General features: G+C 64.5%; 7 protein-coding genes across 7 annotated transcripts in view; 5 read left to right on the top strand and 2 right to left on the bottom strand.

Moving 5' to 3' along the window:
• Nucleotides 1-4,512: 4,512 nt before the first annotated feature.
• Nucleotides 4,513-6,047, bottom strand: EMIHUDRAFT_116185 (hypothetical protein; the record flags this gene model as incomplete). Its single annotated transcript, XM_005776161.1, has 3 exons — nt 4,513-5,022; nt 5,204-5,206; nt 5,406-6,047. 3 exons carry the CDS (start codon nt 6,045-6,047, stop codon nt 4,513-4,515), a joined length of 1,155 nt encoding a protein of 384 aa, XP_005776218.1.
• Nucleotides 6,048-7,053: 1,006 nt separating this feature from the next.
• On the top strand, nt 7,054-7,992 carry EMIHUDRAFT_239103 (hypothetical protein; the record flags this gene model as incomplete). Its single annotated transcript, XM_005776160.1, has 2 exons — nt 7,054-7,302; nt 7,480-7,992. The coding sequence occupies 2 exons, from the start codon at nt 7,054-7,056 to the stop codon at nt 7,990-7,992; spliced, it is 762 nt and encodes a 253-aa protein (XP_005776217.1).
• A 651-nt stretch (nt 7,993-8,643) lies between these two features.
• Nucleotides 8,644-11,258, top strand: EMIHUDRAFT_443975 (hypothetical protein). Its single transcript, XM_005776159.1, has 6 exons — nt 8,644-9,060; nt 9,128-9,385; nt 9,462-9,662; nt 9,737-10,216; nt 10,289-10,582; nt 10,659-11,258. Exons 1-6 carry the CDS (start codon nt 8,692-8,694, stop codon nt 10,995-10,997), a joined length of 1,941 nt encoding a protein of 646 aa, XP_005776216.1. The 5' UTR covers nt 8,644-8,691; the 3' UTR covers nt 10,998-11,258.
• A 523-nt stretch (nt 11,259-11,781) lies between these two features.
• Nucleotides 11,782-14,501, bottom strand: EMIHUDRAFT_239101 (hypothetical protein; the record flags this gene model as incomplete). Its single annotated transcript, XM_005776158.1, has 3 exons — nt 11,782-12,113; nt 13,016-13,382; nt 13,611-14,501. 3 exons carry the CDS (start codon nt 14,499-14,501, stop codon nt 11,782-11,784), a joined length of 1,590 nt encoding a protein of 529 aa, XP_005776215.1.
• Nucleotides 14,502-18,618: 4,117 nt separating this feature from the next.
• Nucleotides 18,619-19,901, top strand: EMIHUDRAFT_443974 (hypothetical protein). The gene is made up of 3 exons (XM_005776157.1): nt 18,619-18,953; nt 19,019-19,171; nt 19,247-19,901. The coding sequence occupies exons 1-3, from the start codon at nt 18,634-18,636 to the stop codon at nt 19,758-19,760; spliced, it is 987 nt and encodes a 328-aa protein (XP_005776214.1). The 5' UTR covers nt 18,619-18,633; the 3' UTR covers nt 19,761-19,901.
• Nucleotides 19,902-21,095: 1,194 nt separating this feature from the next.
• Nucleotides 21,096-22,311, top strand: EMIHUDRAFT_457881 (hypothetical protein; the record flags this gene model as incomplete). The annotated part of the gene is made up of 2 exons (XM_005776156.1): nt 21,096-21,286; nt 21,359-22,311. Coding segments are annotated over exons 1-2 (1,119 nt in total), but the record flags the coding sequence as incomplete, so codon positions are not given.
• A 303-nt stretch (nt 22,312-22,614) lies between these two features.
• EMIHUDRAFT_443971 (hypothetical protein) overlaps nt 22,615-23,814 on the top strand; it is a gene marked incomplete at its 5' end in the record, with an annotated part of 1,919 nt that continues 719 nt past the window's right edge. The window contains 5 exons of the mRNA XM_005776155.1: nt 22,615-22,656; nt 22,737-22,771; nt 22,839-23,307; nt 23,384-23,547; nt 23,682-23,743. Coding sequence (XP_005776212.1) covers nt 22,615-22,656; nt 22,737-22,771; nt 22,839-23,141 — 380 coding nt within the window. The remainder of the gene's footprint in view (nt 22,657-22,736; nt 22,772-22,838; nt 23,308-23,383; nt 23,548-23,681; nt 23,744-23,814) is intronic.

The following is a 23,814-nucleotide window of genomic DNA, read 5'->3' as shown; positions in this document are numbered from 1 at the left end:
CGCTCCACCGGGCAGAATCAGTGGGCTCGCGTCGATCGGGATGAAGAGGAGGCCGCCAGCCGGGTGGATGGACCACCACTCTTCCATGTGATCGTCGAGCTCCTCGCCGGTGCGCACCTCTGCCACGGGAAGGTCTGGCACGTTGAGCGCTTCGGTCCACGCCGGCCACGTGGTTTCGGGCGCGATGATCCAGAACGGACCGCGGATGCCTTCCTCGTGCAGGTGCTTGATCGTGGCCGCGCAGGGCTCGACGCTGTTGAGGCCGGGGTCGTCCGCGAGCACCGAGTTGAAGCCCGCTTCCCACCCGGCGACGAGCCAGTTGCATACGACTCTGTCCGCGTCGGCGAGGCCGAGCATGGCACGCGACGGCTTCACATTGAGCGTTTTCTCGGCCCGCTGCTTCGCAAAGAAGTCCATCGCCAGCTTGAAGCGGACCAGCCTCTTATCGAGCTCGGCCGCAAGCAGAGGCTTCGCGCCGGCCGCGTGCCAGACGCGGCACACGCAGCGCGCGGCCCGCAGCGTCGCGATGATTCGGTCGTTGACCTGCTGCGCCTCCAAGACTCGCGCGCGGGGCATCCGGCCAGAGACCGTGAAGAGCATGCCCTCGACGATGTCCTCGTCCGAGAGCAGATTGCGCTGCGCGGCTGAGCTTGGCGCGGCCTCAGCCGCAGGCAGCGAGTAGTGCGAGCCGCCGACGTGAAGGCCGGCCAGCGAGGAGGTGAGGCGATCGGCGTCCGTCATTCCGAGGTTCTCGAGGTTCTCGAGGTGGATATCCTTTGGCCGCGTTCGGTACCTAGCGAGCGAAAGCGAAACCGAGACCTAGTCGAGTAGGCGTTGAATTGAAGAAAGCGCGCGCTAACGGCATCGCAGGTGCTCCAAGTGCGTTTCTGCCTCGCGTTTCTGCCCCGTTTGTGCCGCGTCCCGTGCCCCCGAGTTCATTTAATTTACTAAGAAAACATACCGATCATTAAACCTAAAACCGGCGGCGGCGGCTGTGGCGTACAAGAAGGCGGACTACGCGCACGCCCTCTCGCGCTCGGACACCGACGTGCAGATGTACCTGTTCGAAACCTTCGGCGGGTGGTGCAACGCGGTCAAGCGGCTGTTCTACCAGATGAAGGACAAGGTGCGCAACAAGCTCTCGAAGCGGCAGCACGAGGACGAGGCGAGCTGGTCGACGCGGTCGTGGCTGTCGCTGCAGGCCCAGCGCACGTCAGTCGCGCTGCAGCTCGCGGCGGCGGAAGAGATTGCGACCGAGCTCAGGCTCGCCGCGGCGTCGGAGGACGCCGCCTTCGCCTAGACTCCCCTGCGTCACTACGTGCCTCCCCGTCTTTGTAGCCTGGCGTTTGTGCCCCGTTTGTGCCGCGTCCCTTGCCCCCGAGTTCATTTTATACCCCGGCCAAAAGTTGATCAACTGTCGCGCCGCCGTTTTGACGTGCTCGAGTAATAATTGTGCACATATATGTCAACCAGCGCGCCGCAGCAGCCGCAGGCGCCGCATGTGGCCGCGGTGTTGCGAGGCGACGAAGCGGCGGTGCGTTCGTGGCTCGAGAGAGGCGGGCGAGCAAACACCGCGCGCGAGACTGGCGAGGTAACCAGCGTTACCCTGCTGATGGACGCCGCCGGCCAGGGGCACGAGCGGGTGGCCGCGTTACTATTGCAGCACGGCGCTCAAGTCAACCTGCAGCGCAGGGACGGCGACACCGCGCTGATGCACGCCGCAGGAAACGGCCACGATCGGGTCGTCGAGCTGCTGTTGCAGCACGGCGCGGAGATCAACCTGCAGGATAGAAACAGTTGGACGACGCTGATGTACGCCGCCATCCAAGGCCACGAGCGGGTGGTCGACCTGCTGCTGGAGTGCGGCGCGGAGATCAACCTGCAAAGCAGTGACGGCAGCACCGCGCTGATGGCCGCTGCCACCAACGGCCACGAGCGAGTGGTCGAGCTGCTGCTTCAGCGCGGCGCAGAGGTCGACAAGCAGGACAGCGACGGCGGCACCGCACTGATAAGCGCCGCGTACAGCGGCCACGAGCGGGTGGTCGAGTTGCTGCTGCAGCGCGGTGCGGAGACCTACAAGCGGAACAGCAACGGCTGGACCGCGCTGATAAGCGCCGCCAGCTACGGCCACGAGCGGGTGGTCGAGCTGCTGATTCAGCACGGCGCGGAGATCAACTTGCACAACAGCGACGGCTTCACCGCGCTGGTTGGCGCCGCCGCCAACGGCCGACTCCCAGTCGTGCTCTGCCTGCTGCAGGCTGGCGCAGAGACGAAGGCGCGCTGTGTGAACGGCAAGTCCGCGCTGCAAATTGCAAAGGAGGAGGAGGCCAAGCTGGCTACTGCCGAGGCCACTGCTTCTACGATGGACCACGCCGGGTGCGTGCGCGCTCTCACAGAGCATGCAGCGGCACTGAGGGAGGCGGAGGCGGCAGAGAAGGCGGCGGAGAAAGCGCTCGCGGCCAAGAGGCGGCGCGAGCAGCGCGAGCGAGAGGAGGCGGCGGTGGCGCGGGAGCGCGAGCAGGCGGCACGACAGCGCGAAGCAGAGCGGGCGGCGGACGAGGTGCGCCGGGCGGCGAATGCGGCGGCGCTGGAGGAGCAGAAGCGAGCGATTGCGGCAGAGGCGGAGGCGAAGCTGACCGCTGAGCGCGCGGCAGCAGAGGAGACGCTGCTGGCGAGGGAGGCGGAGAGACGAGCAGCAGAGGAGACGCAGCTTGCGGAGCAGCGGGCGGCGGCGGCGGAGCGCAAGGCTATTCAGGCAGAGGCGGAGCGGCGCGAGAAGGAGGCTGCTGACAAGAGGGCGGAGGAGGAGAAGGCGAAGCGGCTGGCGAAGGCAGCCGAGAAGAGAGCGGTTAGGAAGGAGGGCAAGGCGAAGAACAAGGAGGCCAAGAGGGCGCCGTCCGCCTGCAAGCTCGAGGAGGAGCGGAGAGCGAAGGCTGCGGCAGAGCTTCGCGCGCAGGAGGAGAGGGCGGCGCGGCTGGCTGCTGAGCAGGAGGCGGCGAGGCAAGCGGAGCGCGAGGCGGCAGAGCGAGCGGGTGCGGCGGAGCGGGCAGCGCTGCGCGAGGATGCGGAGCTGGCAGAGGCGCTGCGTCGGTCAGAGGTGGACGCGGAGGAGGCGTTGGCGCGTCGGGTGTCGCGGTGCGAGGCGGCGGTGAGCAGCGAGTCGACCGGCGGCGGGGGGGACTTGCAGCGGTGTGTCGATCGGCTGGAGGCGAGCCTCGGCGCGGCGACCGAGGGTAGCCTCGAGGAGCGGGTCGGCGCCATCGAGCGCTTGATCGAGCCAGAGGCGGCAGAGGCGGCGGAGCAGCAGCTGCCAGTCACCGAGGCGCTTGCTGCCGTCTCACTAGCGGACGCCGGCCTCGACACGGGGCGGCCGGCTGCCCCCGAGTCCACCATGGGAGGCGAGACGTCGTGCATCATATGCTTCGAGCGGCCAAAGTCTCACCTCGCGGTGCCGTGCAGCCACTTGTGCGTCTGCGGTCCATGCTCCGAGCTGATGCGAGAGTGCCCGTATTGCCGCGAGCCAGTGATGATGTGGGTCACCCCGCGCCCCGTGTGATCGACGGAGAAGACTCCACGGCCAACGTTGTCCTTTTAGAGCGCCTTTCGTTGTTAATAATACAAAAACGCGCGCCCCGCTTTTTGCAGCCTATATTTTCGCGGCACTTGGGGAGCACTTGGAGTGCAGTTGGACGCCAGCATTTCTTTTTCCAAGCAGAAGTTTAGATGAAAAGTGCGTCCTAGAATGCGTTTTTGCATTCTAGGACGCATCGGTAAACAAAGATGGGGGGGTCGCCCCCCCAGACGGTGTGTGTGTGTGTGTGTGTGTGTGTGTGTGTGTGTGTTTGTGTGTGTGTGTGTGTGTGTGTGTGTGTGTGTGTGTGTGTGTGTGTGTGTGTGTGTGTGTGTGTGTGTGCGTGTGTGTGTGTGTGTGTGTGTGTGTGTGTGTGTGTGTGTGTGTGCGTGTGTGTGTGTGTGTAGGGGGGGGGGGGGTGTCACGTCACTGCATCCTCTGCCGGTTCCTTCCGTCGCCTCTTCTTTGTTCGAATGTTTTTCAATCCATCCTTCACGAAGCCCTCCCATGTATGTAGCTAGCGTTCTTTGCGAATGTCTCGAAATGGCCAGCAGGCGCTGTCTGCGCTCGCGGTCTGTGCGGGCCGCTCGTCCTCCTCGCCCTTCTTTCGTCCTCCCGTCCCTCCCCTCCACCATGGCCTCCTCGGCACTTCTTTCTCCATCCGCCTCGCCCTGCCTTTTCGTATCGTGCCGTTCGCCCTTCATTCTCGAGCCTCCATTCTATCTGCCCGCTGTCTTCTCGAGACTCGGACTGTCCGTGCGTGCGAAAAAATAAAGAGAAACCAAATTCATTCCTTGCCACTCACCAAGACGCGCGAATTGACAGGAGTAGATGGTAACAAAGATGAAGAAAAATACCCGCCCCTGGATGTGAGGCTGATGACCTTACAGTACGCTCTACTCCAAGTGCTCCAAGTGCACCGGAGCCAACTACCACGAGCACTAGCTGCGACGTGACAAGGTGACGAGAGTGCCGGCTAGCGCCGCAACCCCCAGCGCCGCCAGCCCCGCTGCCAACAGCCCACGCGTCGCGGCGACGTACCACGCGCTGCCGGCGGCGATGCCACCTCGGGCGTCGGCGACTAGCAGCGCGGCGGGGAACCAGCAGACGAGCGCCGCGCCGACGGAGCCGCCGAGGACCGCAAAGACGGCGTTCAGCCGATGGCGGGCCGCGAGGGCGAGCGCGACGGTGAGCGCGACGATGGCGCCGCTGCGCAGCGCGGCGGCCCGCGCGGGGCAGCGAGGGCTGCAGCAGCGGATGCAGATACTCCAGCAGCAGATGGAGGTGCGCTGCAGCCGCGCGACCGGCGGCAACAGCAGCTCGCTGGAGGGCCCGGCCCCGGCGCCGCCGTCCGTCGGCGGAGCGCCGCTGAGCGTCGGTGGAGAGGCGCCGCTGTGGTGCGGCGTCGTGGAGACGAGCAGCGGGTGCAAGAGGACCGGGTAGGCGAGGGCCTACAGCGTGAGTACGCGGGGTACGAATCAACGGATCCCGCTGAATAGAGCTGAATATAGCCGACTACGTGTTGCCCTCTCAAGTGCTAGTTGGAACACACGGGGCGAGAGCTAGTAGAGGTGTCCGTTTTATCTGCTTCAGTCTTTCTAGGGGCGAGAGCCAAATGCGCGAGCATCGCACCGCCTGCAAACGCAGCAAACGGGTCGTGGCCAGCGGCTGCGCCGAGGCTGGCGAGGACGTCGTTCCGCACGGCGGCCCCGTAACACGCGACGCCGGCGAGCGCGGTGGCCGCGTACAGCGCAGCGCACACAGCGAGGGCGCTCAGCACGGCGCGCACCGTCACACGCCGTGCGGCGGCACCTGGGCCCAGCGCGCGGCGCACCTCAGACGCGACGATCGGCGCCTGCAGGTGGGCGTTGAAGCCGAAGATCAGGAGCGGCGCGCACTCGAGCAGCCGCGCGGGGCTCGAGGGCCACGCGAGGAGATCGAGTGGAGGCTCCGTGCCGTGCGCGCCCGTCGGGCATCGGCTGTCGTCGATGACAGCACGAGCGACGACCACGCCGGAGACGGCACAGACCGCCACGATGGAGAGCGCGCTCGGGAGCCAGAGCGAGCGCAGCGAAGGCAGCAGCGAGAGCGGCCACAGCACGAGGGCGCCCAGTGCGCCGAGCAGCGCCGGCGCGGGGAGGCCGAGTGGGCCTCCAAAGTCTGCAATGGCGACGAGGAAGCCGACCAATGAGCCGAGCTGCTGGAGCACGATGGCCGCGGTTGCGGCGCGTGCGCTGCGCCAGCCGAACGCCTGCTCCAGTATTCGCTCATAGCACCATGCGTGGCCGTCGGCGAGGGAGTGATCAGTGAGAACGAGCATGCCCAGACAGCATGCGCCGAGCACGACCACGCCAACCACTCCGAACGCGGGCAAGCGGCTCGCCGCGAGCGCCCACGGGAAAGATAGGACACCGGCGCCGGCGCAGGCGAGGACGAGGCTGGCAACGGCCGTGAGGTAGGATTGCAGCGCCAGCATACGAGTAGAGCTCACCATGCATGTCACCATGCATGGGGCCGACCAGGGGGACTGGTAAAAAAGAATTTTACGCTAGCTCCCTCGCACAACACTGGGCACGTCCTCCCATCCCTCCCTTGGGTTGTCCGTTTTCTTTCTTTCTTTTACACTGGGCACGGGACTGGCGCGCATTCGTAAAAAAGAATTTTCAACCTCTCTAGCCCGTAACCCGATGCCGATCATCCGGCCCGCTGGGCGCGCTTCTCAGCTCCCCGGCCCTGGATGTGAGGTTGATAACTGCGCACTCCAAGTGCTCCAAGTGCACCATTATAGCTCCGAGTAGAGGGGGCGGTCTGCTGCTAGGGGAAACCCGGAGCGCGGAGCCAGCCCTCGGAGACCCGTGTTTACATTACGGCCCTTTCCCTGCGAACGCGCACTCCCCCTAGGGGTCAGGGCTCTCTAGCCCGTAGCCCGATACCGATCATCCGGCCCGCTGGGTGCGCTTCTTAGCTCCTCGGCCCTGGATGTGAGGTTACCGACTGCACTCCAAGTGCTCCAAGTGCTCCAAACCCCACTCTCTCGCACGACACTGGGCACGGGACTGGCGCGCACTGGCACTAACACAGGTACACCACGGGAGCCGCCAAGCGACTCCTGCGAGGACGGCGAGGCGCTTAGCTCCGTGCAGTCGACCGCCCTCGCCGCAGGCAAGCTCATTCACAATCTGCTCTGCGATGGCCGTGTGAAGAACGAACGACTGAGATGCGCTGCTTCTGCAGCCCCAGCCAGCTCTTGGTGGTCCAAGTCACCTCACACAAACTTTGGAGGTGTGGTGCTAGTATGAGACCGATCTGTCGCAGTTCTCTGCGCTTCGGTCGGCGGTTAGTGGTCAGCAGAGTCCTCCTCCGGAAGGTAAACAAGAAAAAACTGGCGGGAAACGCGGCGGGCGCTAGCGAGAGCAGGGCAGTTCTCAGGGCAGTCCTCGGTCGCAGACATCACCTCCTGCTCTCTCTCCATTGAATACTCGATGGCGGCGGTGGGCGTCTTCACCATCACCGTGAAATCGCTGACCGGCAGAAAGCTGCCCATCCAGGTCACCTCCTCAGCGACCACAATCGGCGCACTCAAGTTCCTCCTCGAGCAGCAGTATCACGACCAGTATCAGGACAGCGTCCCTGTGGCAGCAAACCAACATTTGATCTTCGCCGGCAAAAGGCTGCAGGACGACCAGACCCTCGAGTTCTACCAGATCGCGAACGGCGCGACACTCCACCTGGTGGTCTTGAACCTGACCGGAGACATTGGCGAGTGGCTGGAGCCGTCGGAAGCGGACCGGCGCATCCTCTTCGACGCCGGCTCCGCCGTCGCCACGCCACCGTCCGAGGTCGCCGCCATCGTCCGTGCGGCGGCCGGCCCGTCGCCACCGCTCTACGCCAAGCCGATCGGTGGCAAGGCGTTTGAGGAGGGCACGCTGCTCGACAAGTCGTCGTGCAAGCAGCTGGTCGAGCGCATTGAGCGCCACCTCGCAGCAGATGACTCGCCAGACGCGCTGCGCGACATGAAGTTCGTCGTCGCCGAGGGGGAGCTCGCAAAGCTCATCGGCTCCGAGGCGGTGGCTGCCCTGCGTTCGATGGGAGAGGCGCAACTCAAGGCTCTCGGTGCCGACGCCGCAGCGCGCGCCACGTTCAAGCTCCGCCGCCGCGAGGCGATCGCCGGCACGCAAGACGACGTCATCCCATTCCACCGCGACTCGAGCCTCGTCGTCGTCAACGTCGCACTCAACGACGACTTCGACGGTGCGGCGCTGCTCTTTGCCGTGGGCGACAAGATCGTGCGCCCGGCGCGCAAGATCGGCACGGCCACCGCACACGACTGCCGCATCCACCATGCGGTCACCCGCCTCGCCGCGGGCGTCCGCTACAACCTCTACGCGACCTACGAGCGCCCAGTGCCCGCCGCGGCGTAGAGAGGCGAGGAGGTTTGCTTTCGGGGGGCACGACCACGGATTTTGTGTGCAGTCTGGTTTCACTCGTCGATCTGGGGTTGTCTTCTCGACTGTCCGTGCGTGCGATCTGGGCCCGGGGGAGATTGAGAGCTCCAGGCCCCAAATGATGTGTGAGTGTTAGAGTTGTTTGGAGATAGATTGTGAAAAGAGAAGGTCCTCGCGAAAAGAATTTTACAACAAAGCTCCCTCGCACGACACTGGGCACGGGACTGGCGCGCACTGGCACCAACACTACGAAAAAGAGAATTTTACAACAAAACACTCCCCCCCACAACCCGTGAACTAGCCGTGTTGCATGTCTGACTGTCACTGTGCGATTTCGGGGCCCGGGGTTGTGCGTTTATGTGAACTAGCCGGGGCAGTCGGAGAAGGGGCAACTCCGTGCACTGACGGTCGGCCGTCAGAAAACACGCCTCCGTCCGTGGCTCGTGTTACACCAATCCTCGCTATACCCAACGCGGCCAAAGGATATCCACCTCGAGAACCTCGAGAACCTCCCCCAAAAAGAGAGTTTTACAACAAAGCTCCCTCGCACAACACTGGGCACGGGACTGGCTCGCACAAAAAGAGAAATCGCAACGTCAGTCCTTCACTTTGGCGCTGCCGCCTTGGCAATCGACCAGGATATCCACCACTGTGACCTCGAGAACCTTGCAGGATATGGGCGCCCCTCGCTCGCTCTTCCCAAGCAAGCGCAATCCTCTCCACTTTTATCAGAAGAAAATTCGCGGCAAGAAGAAGAAGGACAAGCTCGGCGCGACGCTCACGGACGAGTCTGTCGCCTCCTCAACGCTCACTGATGACGACATCGTCTCCAACCCGTCGCCGGTGGTCGGCCGCCGACTTGACCTCCCTCCGCGCCTCTGGACGAACGACCCGACGCCAAGCGCCGCCGCTCGCGCGTTTCCTCACCTCCCCATTCAAGATTGGCCCAAGGACCATCCCGACTACATTGTGCCAGTGGAGGACCGCTCCAACATTGTGGTGAGCGACTTCAAGGAGGTCAGCTGCGAGGCTGAGCTGCTCGAGGTCAGGATAGACCGAGCTCGCCGATTCTCGCTCCGACACACACTGACACGCCAACTCACCTGACTAGGTGATGCGCTGCGCCAGCGGCATCCGCATCATCTCCTCGGGCTGGTCGTGGAACCGCATGATTCAGGCGGACCCTGATGTCCCGGGCGCGTGCAACGTCGTCTTCACGCGCAGCATGTCGACCCACATGGAGGTGGATGTCGCAAACAAGCGCGCGATCGTTTCCGCCGGACTCCAGATCGCCGACTTTGTCTGGCAGCTCGAGTGGGACTGCGTGGACCTCGAGTGGCCGGCCAAGGGCCTCTGCTTTACAAAGACGGTCCGCCGGTAGGGGGAGGGAGGGTGACGGCGGGAGCACACACGACCGAGACGCCATCGCCCCCGCGTGCCCGCAGGTCAGCCAGTGCTTTGGCGGCTTCATCGGCACCAACGTGCACCACTCGTACACACCCACCGCCTTCGACTGGGTCGAGGCGCTCTGGCTGGCGGTGTACATCGGCGGCGAGCCTCAGATCGTGCGTGCGTCGCGCAACGAGCGGCGCGACCTGTTTGAGAGCGCCTTTGGCATCTGCGGCATCACGGGCATCATCGTCAAGGTGCGGCGGTGGAGGCTGCGGGGAGAGAGCCATTCGGCTGCCTAGTGCCACCCCCACCGTCGGCCCCTCACCAGGTGGAGCTGCGGCTGAGGCAGACGACCTACTGGGACGTGACGACGTCGCGCCTCCCGCTCACGCGCAGCCGCCCCGCGTGCGGCCGCGCAGCGCCGTGGGACACGGAGCAGATGAAGGGGCTGCTTTTGCAGATTACGCAGGACTCGGACGGGCAGCCGCGGCCGACAGTCTCCCCCGTCAACGGCTCAATGGTCATCTTTGAGACGGACCAAGGTCGCAACTTTGTCCGCGTCGTCTCGCCCGCCGTGCCAAACGACGAGGGGCAGGCGGAGGCGGGCGGCGAGGTAGCAGCTTCCCCTACGACCGGCTCGCGCATGTTGAGCTGCCTGCCGGCGTTCTCGAGCTGCCTTCCGTCGCCACCCGCGTGCGTCCCGCGCTGCGTGCCTGCGGTTGCGGCCAAGCTCTCCACTGCGCTGATCTACGACTTCTTCGCCGGTCAGCTGAAAAAGAACTCGACGACGCCGCAGACCTTCTACGAGGCGCCGCCCTCTGCACGGGCGGCCAGATGCAACCTCGACCTCGGCCAGATCTCAGCTTCTCGGTCTGCGTAGGCCAACTCGTGGACGAGCGGGCGTGTCCGGACGGTGCGCAAGTCGGAGGTTGCGATCTCGGACTCGCTCTTCCACGGCTGGACGCCGGGCGACGCTCCCGGCCTCGACTTCTCGATGGACGTGCGGCGGTCCGACTGGGAGAAATACGTGGAGGTGGCGGCGCCGCTCCTCGCCGCCGCGCCCGCGCTGCTGTGCGTGGTCCGGCTCACCCCCAAGGCGTGCGGCATGCTCCCCGAGTCGAACGCGACCAACGCGACCGAGGATGCCATCGTCGTCGAGTTCTTCATCTCACAGGCGCGGCCTCCCCCCTCGACCCCCCCAACGACCTCCCCCACCCCCATTCGAGCCTCGAGCTGCACCTCGCTTGCAGGCGAGGCCGCTCGACTTCGACTGCTGCCTGCCACAGCACCAGTGGCTCGAGCGGCTGCTGGACGCGCTGGACTGCTGCGGCATCCCGCTGCGCGTCCACCCGGGCAAGGCCCCCTTCGGCTCGGGCTCGAAGGCGGACTGCCTCGTGCGGCGGCCAATCTTTGCGAACTCGCTCTCTCTCCCTCAGCGGCGGATGATTCACAAGCTGTGCTGCGAGTACGACCCGGAGGGCGTCTTCAACCGCGGAAAGGTCAAGATCGAGGACATGTACAACCTCCGTTGCGGCGGAAGTCGGGAGGATCCGTCGCGTTGGCTGGGCGGCGCGTCAGCGTGCGAGTAGGGGGCGCTCGCGCTTTGTGGGGCGGAACAGGCGCTCGGAACACCGGGCCGCGCCCTGCGCGGCGCTCGGGTGTGTGCCGCTAGAGTGATGCATGTGCACACCTTTAATTAAAGCGTGTGTGAGTGTGTGTGTGTGTGGACGCGTCCGATAAAGTTCCGCCGTTCATGGAGGCAACCGATGTGCTCGAGTCGACGTCACTGGTGTGTCTCAGTCGGGGTTTTGTATCACAAGAATACTCACAAGTGTGCGCGTGTACGTAAAGGCGGAAATAAGCAACCTATGGGTCGTGTGTTGCGTGTGCACGTAGTTTGTCCCAGCCCGGGGGCGAGAGTCAAGGGTAATTCACGTTTTTAAACAAGCAGGTTCTGGTTGGGGGGGGCTCGGCGGGTCTTCACGCGCGATTTTATCGGTTTGTGCGACGAGGGGGGTGGGTTCCTGGGCACCAAGCACGTTTAAATATCCCCCCCCCCCCCCCCCCCTCCAATGAACAACCTCGTGGGGCGGCCCGGCTCGGGTAGACTATCGGGCTGCCCACCCCTGCGCGCTGCTTTTTGCCTCAGAGCGAGGCCCCGGCAGGCGGGCCCGTCGGTGTGGGCGCTGCGAAGCGCATTGCTCCGCACCCACCCACCCACCTCCCACACCAGGGCGCCCCACCCCACCTCGGCGGCTTTAACCACCACCGCTGCTTTTGTGCTGGCCCTCGCCTCGCCGCCCACGGCCCACTGCACCCACTGCACCCACTGCACCCACTGCACCCGCCTCCGGAGCTGCATTGCGCCAAGCATCAGGCCGCGATCTCGACCGGGGCGAGTGCGGGCTCCAGGCCGGCCATGGGGACAGGGAGCTTGGAGGGCGCCCCTGCAGCGGCGCCTTGGGGAGACGCTGCGCCCGAAAAGGCCGCACTGATGCCCCCAGGCCTGTCGCCTAAGGCAGCAGCAGCGGAGTATGCGAGCTCCTGCTGCCCCTGCTGCAGAGACTGCAGGTGCTCAAGCACCCGGTCGAGCTTCGTGTCGAGCTTCTCGTTCTGCACCTCCTCCTGCATGAAGGCGCCAGGCACCCGGTTGGACAGGCACCTCTGCAGCAGCGTGAAGACGATGGCCACAGCCACTGACAGAACTGTTCCAAAGGAGTGGTCAACGTCTCACCTGAAGTCGGGTGGGCTCGCGCACTGCTTAGCCCTAGGGGAGGGGTGTGTGTGAGGTGTCGGAATGGTAAGGTTTCAGGCCGCCAAGGTGTGGGGGATTTGGGGGATGAGTCAGGAGCCAGCAGCCTTCCTGCTGGACCTGAGTTCACAGCTCCTCCGCCCGACGGGGTGGTCCCTTGGATTCGGGCCCCGCTCCCTTTTCCTGCGCCTGGTCTGTCCCTGTCAAGTGTGTGTTGCGAGATGCAGAGCTGGTTAGGCTGGAGCGCGGGCGGTGCGGTGGCAGGCGAGGGCAGCGCGGTAGGCGAGAGGCGGCCGCGGGGCTTCGAGTGGCGCGATAGGAGGGTAGGCTGGCTGTGGAGGGGCGCCGCGTGGCCTCGGCAAATGAGTAGTGCTTTATGAGCGGCCAGTTTTGTGCGTATTGCATATCGAGCCTGCGGTGTGGCCTAGTTGGTGCAGCGTTCGGGTCGGGGACGTTTTGGTCGTTGGTTCGAGCCCAGCTGGTGCAGTTCGTAGTCGCGTAGCGCGCGGGTGCGCGGCAGCCTCGGCAACCGAGGCGACAGTGGCGAGCAGGGGCGAGCAGGGGCGAGCAGGGGTCAGAGCAGTGCGGCGCGCCGAATTTTTTTTCGATGGGCTCGGTCAGTGGGCGTGTCAGGAGGCGGCCGGCCGGGAGAAACTCGGCAGTAAAACTCCCGCGCCGGCCCAGGAGGTGGGAGTGTCACGGAGGCGGCCATTGGCGCGCGCTCCTTGTCTTCGTGGGTCCGAGTTTTTTTAGGCTGGCAGTAGGAGGCTGGCAGTAAGCCGGGGGGGCTGGTATGACGTGCGCTCTCGCCGCGCGGGCGTCCCTACTCTGCTCTCTGTCCAGCTCACACGTCACAACGCGAGGTCCCGAGGACGCACTGCCAGGCGGCATTCTCGGCGAGGTCCCTCGCGTCGCCTCGGCTGTTGAGCCGGCTCTCGGTCACGGCCGAACGCCACGGGTTGGGCTCCGGCCGCCACGCCCACCGCATGCCCCCGATCGCCGCGAGCGCCTCCTCGTCGTCCTCTGCCTCGAGGATAGTGTACGAGGTCACCACCAGAGCGCAGCCGGACCTCAGGACGCTGCCGACCGTCGGCGCCCACGTGTCGTACCCCCACACGCCCGCCTGGAAGGCCACGGCGACGTGCGGAGGGGCACCCAGCTCGTCCGCGGTGAGCTCGTGGTACAACTTGCAGCTGAATCGCACGTTCAGCCGCACGGCACCCTCCCAGCCCTCACCTCCACCCTCCCCGCCGCCGCGATCGCCGGCGCCCTCCCCGCCGCAGCCACCCTCGCCGCCGCCGAGAGGCCTCGCCGCTGCTGCTCTCGCGGCCGCCTCCGCCGCCGCGGTGAGGCGTGCGCCCCTCGCCGCGGCGCAGTTTGGGCCGCAGAGCGTGAGTCGCAGCTCTGTCCAGGGGGAGCCGGCAAGCAGCAGACACGCGGGCGAGAAGACGCCGCAGGCAGCCTCCAGAGACGCCCCTTCGCGAGCGTCCGCCCCGAGGATCAAGCAGCGGAGCACGCCGCCCGCCTCAGCGGCGGCCGCCGAGTCGTGCAGTAGATCGAGGCGCTCGATCGCCGCGAGGAGAGTCCGAGGGCGGGTGAGGTCGGCGGAGTGACGGTGGTCCGCGGAGCGCCTTGCGAGCCCCTCGCCCTGCACTTGCGCCTGCGCGGGCGTTGCCTCTGCTGCTGCCTCGGGCGCATGCCCCGCCTCCGCCGCATGCAACGCCTCCGCCCGTCTCTCGCTGAGCCAGGCGGCGATGGAGGGAAGGTACTCCGGCAGCACGCGGTGCCCTCCGAGGTCGGAGGCGTGCAGCGTGCAGGCTGGCGCAAGGCTGCTGGTGTAGTGCTCGGACAGGGCGAAGGGCTTGACCGCGTCATCGCGGGCCCAGAAGAGACAGATCGGTATCTCCCGCACCTGCTGCAGCAGCGACATGTCCGAGAGCGACGGCGCAACCAGCACGAGGGCAACGACCATCGCCCGGTGCGCCGCCGCAAATGCGACAGCCTCGCCGCCGCCCCAGCTCTTCCCCATGACGACGGCGCACGACGCGCCGCAGTTGTGCTCGGACCGGATGATGTCACGCACGACCTGCGTCGCGTCTTTGCTGGCCACCGCGCCTGGCTTGGTGAGCTCGTTCGAGTGCAGGTTCGGGACAACGACGCGCCAACCGGCGCCCGCGAGGAGTCGCGCCGCCGGAACCCACTCGGCGATCACGTCGGGATTTGCGCTCTTGCCCTGCAGCGCGACGACGAGTGGCGCGCCTCGAGGGCCGAACTCGAGCGCATCCACGCCACCGAGGTGGGTGGCGAGTTCCAGCGGGACCTCGCAGGCCGTCGCGGGCATTAGACCTGTAGGCGCAGAAACCTCGCACACTTGTCGCGCGGAGTTGATGAAGATAGGCCGCTAGTGCGTGATGGCTCCTTCTGCCGACCGCTGCGAGCCGTCTTGAGTACCAGGTTGCAACACCTGTTCCACGCCGAGGCGACGAAGCGGAAGGCCAAGGCAGCGGCGTGCGACGCCAAAAACTGCGACTTTATGACATGGGCGGCGAGCACGCGTGGCGGCATCGGGCACGAGGCGGCGACGTGGTTCAACACCAACTTCGACATCAAGGCCGCTAAGGCGTCCTCCGACAGCGAACGATGGCGGGTCAGTAGCGAGCGCAAGCGCTTCCTGCAAGTGCACTCGGCCATCGTCGCGAGGCGCAACGCCGCCATCTTCGACTACAACGCGTGGCCGAAGATGGGCGGCGAGATGCCGCGGGCGCCTCGAGAGCAGTATGAGTAGGGACGGGCGAGGGAGGAGGGGCGCTAACTATGGGCAACTACATGTCGAAGGTTCGAGGTCGACTACTCGCCGCCTGGGTCGTTTGGGGCGCGCGGCTCCGTCGAGGACCGGGCGCGCCCCTTTCCCGGCGCGGCGTAGGTCCCACTCTGACGTATAGAGGGGAGGCACGGACAACGGCCCAATTCATCAATTCCACTCATCTTCTGGTGCCTAGCCCCGTGCAGCGGCGGTCCGGCAGGCTGCCCCCAAGGCCCCCTGGGCCGCTGCGGGTTTTGGAGTTATGCTTTGGCACAGCTTCGGCGATGGCGGCCCCTCTCTGGGGCTTGCATAGGCGGGGAGTCTCCCCCGCTGGTCTCCTCATTCCCTTTTTTCTTTTTCTTTTGAGAGCAGGACGCCGGGTTTGTCTTGTATGTGCGTGTCGGGCCTGGGTGTGTGTGAGGGGCAGAGGGGCGGGAGCGTGCGGGGCAGAGGCCCAACGTCGGGCGGCTTGTCGGGGTCCGGAGCATTCGAGGGGGGAACGAGGAGGGGAGAATGGGCGGTCGGCGTCGGGGTAGAGCAACAGGCGCGTACGGGGTAGCCGTCACTCTCCCGCCTCAAAAGGGCGGGGCTGTCCCGGAAAGTGAGAGACGCCGGGCAGCGTGGCGCATTACTGAACCCTCCCATACGTGCTCGTACTCCTCCTTCGCTGTCCCATCTCCTCGTCTCTTTCCCGCCTGGGCGGGGCGGTGGGCGGGCGCGCGGTGCGGCATGGCGTGTGCGTGTGCGTGACTGCAACGGAGGACCGCTCGCAGAGGACCATTGGGTTTGTACTATTAACAACGAAGGCGCTCTCAAAAAAGAAAAATATCTGCGCAAAGCCAGGACTAAGGGACAATCTTGTCTGTCGGCAGCCGAACTTGTGATGGGACACCCTCGGAATCCAACTGCGTACTACTTGGCTAGCACGCTATTGGCATACCGACGGCTAAGGCCGAAATCGGTTCACACCTGCTCTTGCAGGTGTGAACACAAAGGATTCGCTGTATCTACTCAGCTGCTCCGCTTACACTTACCTGTGAAGTGTGAACAGCGGATTTTGAATCAGCGTTCTCCTTGAACGATATCGGTGTCGAAACACCGCTCTGACAGCGCTCACAGCTTCGGTCAGATGAATTGCCGCACGCTGCAAAGGGTCGTCGTCAGCGGGCATATACACATTATTTTTTATATTACATATCGGCGTCGCCATCGCAAAAAAATTGTTGGGTTCACCCCGGCGAGTGTGTGGATGTCACAGCCCCTTCCCCTTCCCCTTCAAGACCGCAAGGGCGAGGACACGCGCAGGGGGCGCACCTCTAGCGAAGCCCACAGAGTGGGAGACTCCTATCACCGCCCTGCCACCCACGTGAGCCTTTTGGCCGCCTCTGTCAGTGTGCCCGTGGTAGTGAGAGACTGCTGGTGAGAAGCCGGAGGAAGGTCGCTAGTCGAGAGAGATTGCCAGTGGAATAGGGAGTCCACCGTGCTGCGAGCCTGTCGCTGTCCCTTTTGTCAGGAGCAGGAGAACTAGGAGAGCGCAACCAGTAGGAGGCCCGCGCCTGCCCCCGTGCCGCCGGGTGCAACTTTGTCCTATACGAGAGAGGAATCCCTGGGACCCTGTCGTGTGGGTGAACCCTGCCCAGCCCCCCTCCGTGTCGCGATGCGCTCCCCGCTCCCGTTCCCCTGTGTCCCTGATCGTCCTTACAAGATCCTGCTCGTGCAGGTGGGGACCCTGTCCTTCTCCCACCCCTCGTTGGCGTGCCCGTTTTATTTATTTATTTATGTGTGGATGTCGGTGGGCCTGAGAGCGATGTGCCATGTGTGTGTCCGCCTTGCGTTTGTTTCATAACATCAAAGGCAGCTCAAAAAGAAAAAGATAAGCAAGGGTCGCGACACCACAGTCCACACGGCTGTCCTCGTCCCATCCCTCGTTTGGGTTCTCTGTTTTCTTTCTTACGGCAGAGAAGAATTTAACAGGGTTGGCTCCAGGCAGTGCGATCGCAGAGCGTTGCTTGCGTTCTCGAGACGACAGAGAAGTCCGTGAGACCCGAGGGGTTTATGGGGGTGTATCCTCTCCACTAGCAGAGAGACTGGATGCGCGGTGGACGACACCATGCGTGGGGGCCCTCGGTCTCTCCCGGGGGCGGGCGCGGGGTGTTATACTGCCAGTCTGCACAGAGAGGCGCGCCGCCACACAGGCACGCTCAGCAGTTGCTGCGCGGTCCGGCGCGGGCTATGACAAGTTCTTCAACGCTGTCTGTGCGCTCGTTGCTGCGTTCACGCACCCGTAGCGACCTATCGGAGGGAGAGCGACGTTCCAGCCCCATTGTGAGTCAAGCCTCTTCTGACTGCGTGTCACCCCGCGAGGCGTCAACATGTGCATGCACAAGCGACAAGCACAAGTGCGCTCGGTGTCTTGTGCATCTCTTTTCTCGGTCGCGGCCTCGCGCCTGAGCCCCGATCGCGAGCCACGGCACCGCGAGGAAGAAGACGGCGAACGGGCCGCCTGCTGAGGCGGGTGGGGAAGGTTGCGAGATGGATGTAAGGCGAGGTTTGCAGCTCGGCGCAGAGGAGGGGGTGCGGGCGCGGGGCCGCCTGCACAGGCACATGAGAGCACCTCTGTGGCTTAGCTTCTCACTCTGTGCTACCCGCGGCGCGCATCGCTGCTTCTCATCTCGGTTATGGCTGGCCCGATGCAGCCGGCGCCCCCTTCGCGGTCTTGACTGCCTTCTTCACAACCCTCTTCGGCGGCGCCTTCTTTGCCACCACCTTTTTGGCCGCCGGCTTGACGGCCTATCGGACGGTGAGGGCGCGGCCAGGCGAGCTCTGTGAAGGCGCGCTGCCCTTGGGCGTGGTGCGATGTGGTGGTTGAGGGGGGATTGCGCCTTCTTGACTGGCAGCTTCGAGACCGCCTAATTTGGATACGGAGGCAATCCGACGGGGTGGACGCTCCGGGCTGCAGCTGGGCAGGACATAGCTAGCGTACCCGCTTGACAGGTTTCGCCACTTGCTTCTTCGCCACCTTCTTGGCGGGTGGTTTCTTCGCGGCGACCTTCTTCACCGGCTTGCGGACCGGACGCTTGGCGGGAGCCTTTGCCGCTGCAACCTACGAGACGCGAAGCGAGTGTTGAGCGACGGCGCGCCGCGGTTTCGTGGAAAGTGGCTGCATCACCGGGCTGGCTCCGACACGCACGGCGAGCGCGCCCGCGCGTGCCGTCACGGGCGGCGGGGCGAACGCCCCTGCGCACGCGAGGGCCGCAGCGAGAACGAGCAGCTTCATATTTACACATTGTTGTGTTGACACCGAGACGGCACCACAATTTGGACCGAGAAAATCTGGCCCTGGATGTGAGGCTGATAACTGCACTCCAAGTGCTCCAAGGCCAAGTGCTCCGACAGGCGTATTCTCGGGCGCCTCCCACTGCCCCGACCACATCACGACGATGCACGGGTACTCTCGGGCAATCTGGGAACTCTCGGGCACTTTCGGAGCCTGTCGCGCTTGAGACGGACGAGAAGGCCGGACGGAAGAGACTGCAGTGAGACGGAAGTGAGACGGAGTGATAGATCTATGAGACTCCGCTGAGCTGAGAGTGAGACAAGGACGAATTCACGTGAGACTGAGACGAATCAACGTGACGCCCGTAGACCTTGCAAGGGGTCCACTTGCACGATGCTACAAGCTCGGTCTGGGACGATGCTCAGGCTCGCGCTCGGTTTCGCTGCTCTGCTGCACGTGGATGCATTCGTCGTCTGCCGCGAGAGAGAGGTTGCTTTCTACCACGTCCCAAAGTGTGCTGGCCTGAGCATCACAGACGCGCTGCTGGCGACGGGCGGCTGCGTCCGATTATGGTACATGCTCTCCATGTCGTCACAAATCGTGCGAGACCGAATGGACAGGTGTCATACGACACCGAGCGAAGTTGAAAGGTTCGCCACACGCGACCGCGATGCCGACTTCCGCGCCATCGACGTCGAGGGCGTGCAGCGAAGGAGCTCCTTCGTATATTCTCAGGCAATCTAGGGCACGTTCGGACGATCCTCATGCACTCTCGCAGGTACCGCTCCTTCTCGAGCGTGAGGCACCCATACACTCGCGTCCTCGCCTCCTTCGACCAGCGCACGACGACTGAGCTGCTGGGCAAGCCTGGCGTCGAGGATCAGCTTCCCGGCTACGACCGCTTCTGGCCGTGCGAGCCACCGGCCTGCCGGCACACGCCCCACCCGACGAGGACTGCCCGAGATCAGTCGAGATTGCCTTAGGTTACCCGAGACTGTCCACTTAGGCACGCGCCCCACCCGACGACATTCGGCGCCTACCTGGAGTGGCTGGACGCCAACCTCGCCAACGGAACGCTCGCCTGGTGGCACGACCCGACCATCACGCACTTCAGGCCGGCAACCATGTTCACGCACTGGCCCGACGGCTCACGCGCGGTGACGCACGTCGCAAAGTTCGAGCGGCTCGAGGAGGACCTCCGCCGCATCTTCCCGCGCCTCGGGCTCGAGGTTGGCGTTCTGCCGCGTGAGAATGTGAAGAGCTCGCCGCGCGAGTCGCGCGGCCGCCTCTGCGGGCCGAAGCACTGCGACCCCTGCGCGCTGCTGACGCAGACGCGCCACACGCCGGCGACGATTCGCATCGTCAACCGGGTCTACAAGAGGGACTTTGAGCTCCTCGGCTATGCGATGCTCGACGGCGAGCCGCAGGAGGTCCTTTCGCACTGCCTGCGCCGCGGCCTCAACCACAGCCTGTCCCAAGCAGTGCTAGCTCCTCACGAGGACACGGCGAGTGCCGCGTGAGACCGCACGCTCCGCCGCGCGGTGCGTCTGCGGGATCCTTCAAGAGTATAGTATAGTCGTAACGGGATACGTTTTATTGCGCAGGGAGTGTGATGTGTGTGCGCGATTAACGCTGTCTTTATATTATGATCCGATTGTTTCGGCGCCGAGCAGCGCCTCGGGATAGAAATGCGCCGGGCTTCAGGTATGGGTGGACGCAAGACAGATGATGACGGCACGCACGAGCGACACACAGACACAAACAAGCTCACAAGACACACAGCCAGCGGGCTGCCACACACCCTGAGTTGGCGTACACATAACTCAAGGCCATATCCTCCCTGTCGCCCCCCCCAGCACTCCAAGGTGCCAAGAGAAACAAACAAGGGCACAACGACACAACAGACGACAGGAAGTGACATGCGAGGCTAGAGCAGGCTTGCTCTACCTCCAGCAATCTCTCCGGCCGGCGAGGCACGGACGAGACCGTGTGTGGGGTCTAGTGAGGTGTCTATGGACGCCCTCCTCAGAGGCTAGCTGCCTACGGCTAGCCCTAATCTCGCACTCACGGTCAGTGACAATCAAATGGGTGAGTGTTTGCGAGCAGAGGTGCGTGGGCTAAATCTAGGCCGCACGTCGTGGCACTATGACGAAGTAGACGTGCGGCCGCAGCGCGCCCGCCGCAGGCTCGGCGGTGCGCGCGTGTTAGCGAGAAAGTTGCGGGTGGAGCCATGCCCGACTTTTCGAAGGCGAGGCCTCTGCGACGAGTGCCAGCCGCGCTGCGGAGCCACACCCTTCGAGCCGCGTCCCGTCGGCACTGTCCCCGAGTGGTCCCGCCTTGGCGGCACACACTCTCGACCAGGACAGTCCGGCCTACGGGAACGTGTCGCGCGCCGGCGACATTGCGGCGTGGTCGTTGTGAAGCGTAGATGGCACGACCACCGCCCTGCATTGCAGACCGGGCAAGGAGGGGGCTGCTCCCGTCCCGCGAGGAACAGGAGGTTTCCCCCCCTCCCCCAGCCTGAGCAGCGGCGGATGGAAGGCAGCCCCTTGAGTCGAGGGCGGCGCGACCATTGCGCTGCATCAACGGCCAGAGACCGGGTCAGTACAGATGGTCACGCCGCCCCGCTCCGCCCCGCCCGCCGCCGCGCCGCGCCGCCGCCTCGCGCAGCCGCCGCGCCGCGCCCCGCCCGATGATTAATAATTAAGATTACCCGGAATACGGTACGCAATTAAGGAATTAATGAGTGAACCACACACATCGGCAATCGTGTTCACACTCAGCAACCCATCCCACGCTCCAACCAGCGTCTCCACCGACCTTGTCTCTGCACTATGCGCGCCGGCCCGAAGCATATTTGCTGATTCCAACTGATCCGTTATGTCGTCGTGGGTCACGGACGAGGGTGAAAGCCTCCTGCGCCGCATGGACGTACAGGACGCCGCGATGGCGGCGAAGGCGCAAGCGCAGGACGCGGCGATGGCGGCGATGGCGGCGAAGGCGCGAGCGCAGGACGCGGCGATGGCGGCGCAGCATGCCGCCGCACGCAGCCACATCGATGCCCTGGCTAGCCGCATCCGCGACCTCGAAAGTGCCCTCGAGTCTGGCGGCGGAATAGGGTACGACGGTACGAGCGCCGCGAATGCTGGGACGGCGGGCGGTTACGCTCTTCCGACGGAGAGCGAGATCCTTCCGTACGTTCTGCTTAGCCCTGCCGCGCAGCAAATGGTCGATCACGCCGCGCAGCCTCTCGTCTCCAACGAACACCACTCCTTCATGAGCTTCGTTCGCGATCGCCTGCTGCCTGCTGCTAGCTTCAATCGCCGTGCGCGTGCTGCGCGGGAGCCCGGCGACCCGCCAAAGGTCTACACGATGACCTCACAAGACGTCCTCAAGTGGGCGATTTACGCAGCCATCTCGCGCCAGCAGGCCAACGAGGCGCTTCAGGTTGTCAGCGGGTTCCCGTTTGTGCTTCCGGAACCGGACGTGAGGACCAACCGGGTCGGAATGACGCTATTTCCCTCCGTGGGGTACACGCCAGAGCAGCCCGATGATAATGAGGACAGCCTGAACCCACTCAAGGACAGGCTAAAAGCGCTCGAAGCCGGCCAGCAAGCCGAGGAGGCGCCGGAGGCATACACAACTGCCCTCCCCTTCGATGCGGTGTGGCAGGGCCACAGCAGTACGGCCGGGTGCGCGGAGGAGGTGCGGAGAGCGCACGTCGATGCGAGCAACCTCTTTGCGCCTTCGCACCCTTATGTACCCGTCGGCGCGACGATGCCGCCCTACTCGCGCTTCCCCGGGAGCAATGCCCCGCAGCCCGTCCAAGTCCCGTTTCCTGGTAGCAGCCGCTCTGACGTCCTCTTCAGCTGGCTGGGCTGCCGCTGCTCGTGGCCGGTCACGCAGCTCTGCTGGTACACGTGCATCGCGTGCAACATCCACCAGTGGCTTGCGGTCTTCGTTGCGACCTTCACCCAGCTCTGGATCGCCACGTTCCTCGAGTCATTCGTGGTGCAGGCGCTCCGCAGCATCTCAACGTATCACCCGCTTCTTGACCCAAATCTCCCTCCGGTAGATCCGTCCTGACACAAAGATAAAGCTCACCCTCCTGCCCTGAGCTCCGATCGGTGCCCTCGCAGGATTTCATCATGGCCGTCCCCGACGCCTATGACCAAGGGACGTGGAGTCACCTCCTGTCGGACGATACGCCGTGCGCGCCGCCCTGCCCCGGCCACACCCACAGCCTTAATTCTGGGCACACACATACACATCATAACACACGCCCCACTACTACTACTACTACCGCCCCACAGGTCCGTCCTCCGCGTCGCCAAAGTCCTGACCTACGTGTCGCTCGCCTTCTGGGTCCTCGGCTTCATCATGTGGGGCGACGGGCTGGGGCAGTACGGCAACAAGGCGACCGGCCGCCCTCCCGCCCGCCTCCCCGCCCTGAGCTCTCCCGCGCGCTTCACCGCCATCCTTCCTCGCCTCCATAGTACGACTTTTGGTTCGCGACGCGGATCCTGCTGCGGTCGACGCCAGAGCTCTCTCGCGGCACGCTCTAGCGCGGAGGCCGAATCACCGGAGGCCGACTCTAGGTCGATGGGGTCGCGGCCCGAGGCCAACTCGTACGGCTACTGCACCACGGTCTGGCTGGCGGCCCTCTGCGAGGTACAGAGCGTGATCATCCCGGCGCAGCTCGCCTTCACCGTGACGGGCATCTACGCTGTCTACTTCGAGTCCAGCCTGCACGAGCTGCCCAACCTGTATCTTATGTACGAAGTCATCCTGAACATGTGATCTCCCCATATCTCCCCACATCTCCCCACATCTCCCTGTGCGCCAGTCGCCCCCGCCCCGCCCTTCACCTGCTTGCTTCTCACCTCTCTCGCTCTGGGTAGCAACGTGCCACCTCTCTTGCTTTCATCACGGCTCCCGCCTCTCGCCGCATGGTTGGAATGCAGGGACCAGTTTGCGCTCGCGCTCTGCACGTGGTGCCTCTGCTACACCACCGAGCAGGAGGGGCTGCAGGTGAAGCTCGTCCTTGGCTCGCGCGTGCCCGTCGAGGTGTGCGGGAGCCGCGTTCGGGTGTGTACTCTCGGCTAGCCTCGGCTAATCTCGCGCGCCCGTGCCCGCGTCGGAGGTGCGGAGCCAGAGGTGGGTGTACATGTGGACGCTGCTGATCGTCAACGTCATCATGATCGTTGTCGGCCGCTGGCGCCTCTCGATGCTGCTGCTGTGGCTTCTGCCGCTCACCGTCGTCGTCTACGCCGTGGCAGCAGCGTCCACCGACCGCTCGCAGCGCTGTGAAGAGATGCCGCTGACACCCCCCCCCCCCCCCTTTTGTGTTGTTTTGTTTAGGTTTATCATGTGTTTCCTCCCCTCCTTTTCATACTAGTCTTTTCCTTCCCAACTTGACATTTCCCCGGAAATATCAATAGGTTCGCCCTCTTCATCTCCCCTTTTTCTAACACTCGGTCCATACTACTCCCTTTAATGTGGTGTGGCTATTTTTCTTTCCTTGACCCTCTTTCACATCCCTCCTTTCTTACCTTTTTGGCTTCCTTTTTTTTC

Source organism: Emiliania huxleyi (genome assembly GCF_000372725.1).
Source record: "Emiliania huxleyi CCMP1516 unplaced genomic scaffold EMIHUscaffold_282, whole genome shotgun sequence".
Classification (NCBI taxonomy): domain Eukaryota; phylum Haptophyta; order Isochrysidales; family Noelaerhabdaceae; genus Emiliania; species Emiliania huxleyi.
This window is presented reverse-complemented; position numbering and strand designations above follow the sequence as displayed.

Bases quoted from the DNA above. Each gene is read 5' to 3' on its own strand.
- EMIHUDRAFT_443975 (XM_005776159.1), top strand. From the start codon at position 8,692: ATGGGCGCCCCTCGCTCGCTCTTCCCAAGCAAGCGCAATCCTCTCCAC. The intron at 9,386-9,461 runs GTCCGCCGGTAG...GCGTGCCCGCAG, and splicing joins GCCTCTGCTTTACAAAGACG to GTCAGCCAGTGCTTTGGCGG. The intron at 9,663-9,736 runs GTGCGGCGGTGG...GCCCCTCACCAG, and splicing joins TCACGGGCATCATCGTCAAG to GTGGAGCTGCGGCTGAGGCA.
- EMIHUDRAFT_443974 (XM_005776157.1), top strand. From the start codon at position 18,634: ATGCTACAAGCTCGGTCTGGGACGATGCTCAGGCTCGCGCTCGGTTTC. The intron at 18,954-19,018 runs GAGCTCCTTCGT...GCACTCTCGCAG, and splicing joins GTCGAGGGCGTGCAGCGAAG to GTACCGCTCCTTCTCGAGCG. The intron at 19,172-19,246 runs GCACACGCCCCA...CTGTCCACTTAG, and splicing joins TGCGAGCCACCGGCCTGCCG to GCACGCGCCCCACCCGACGA.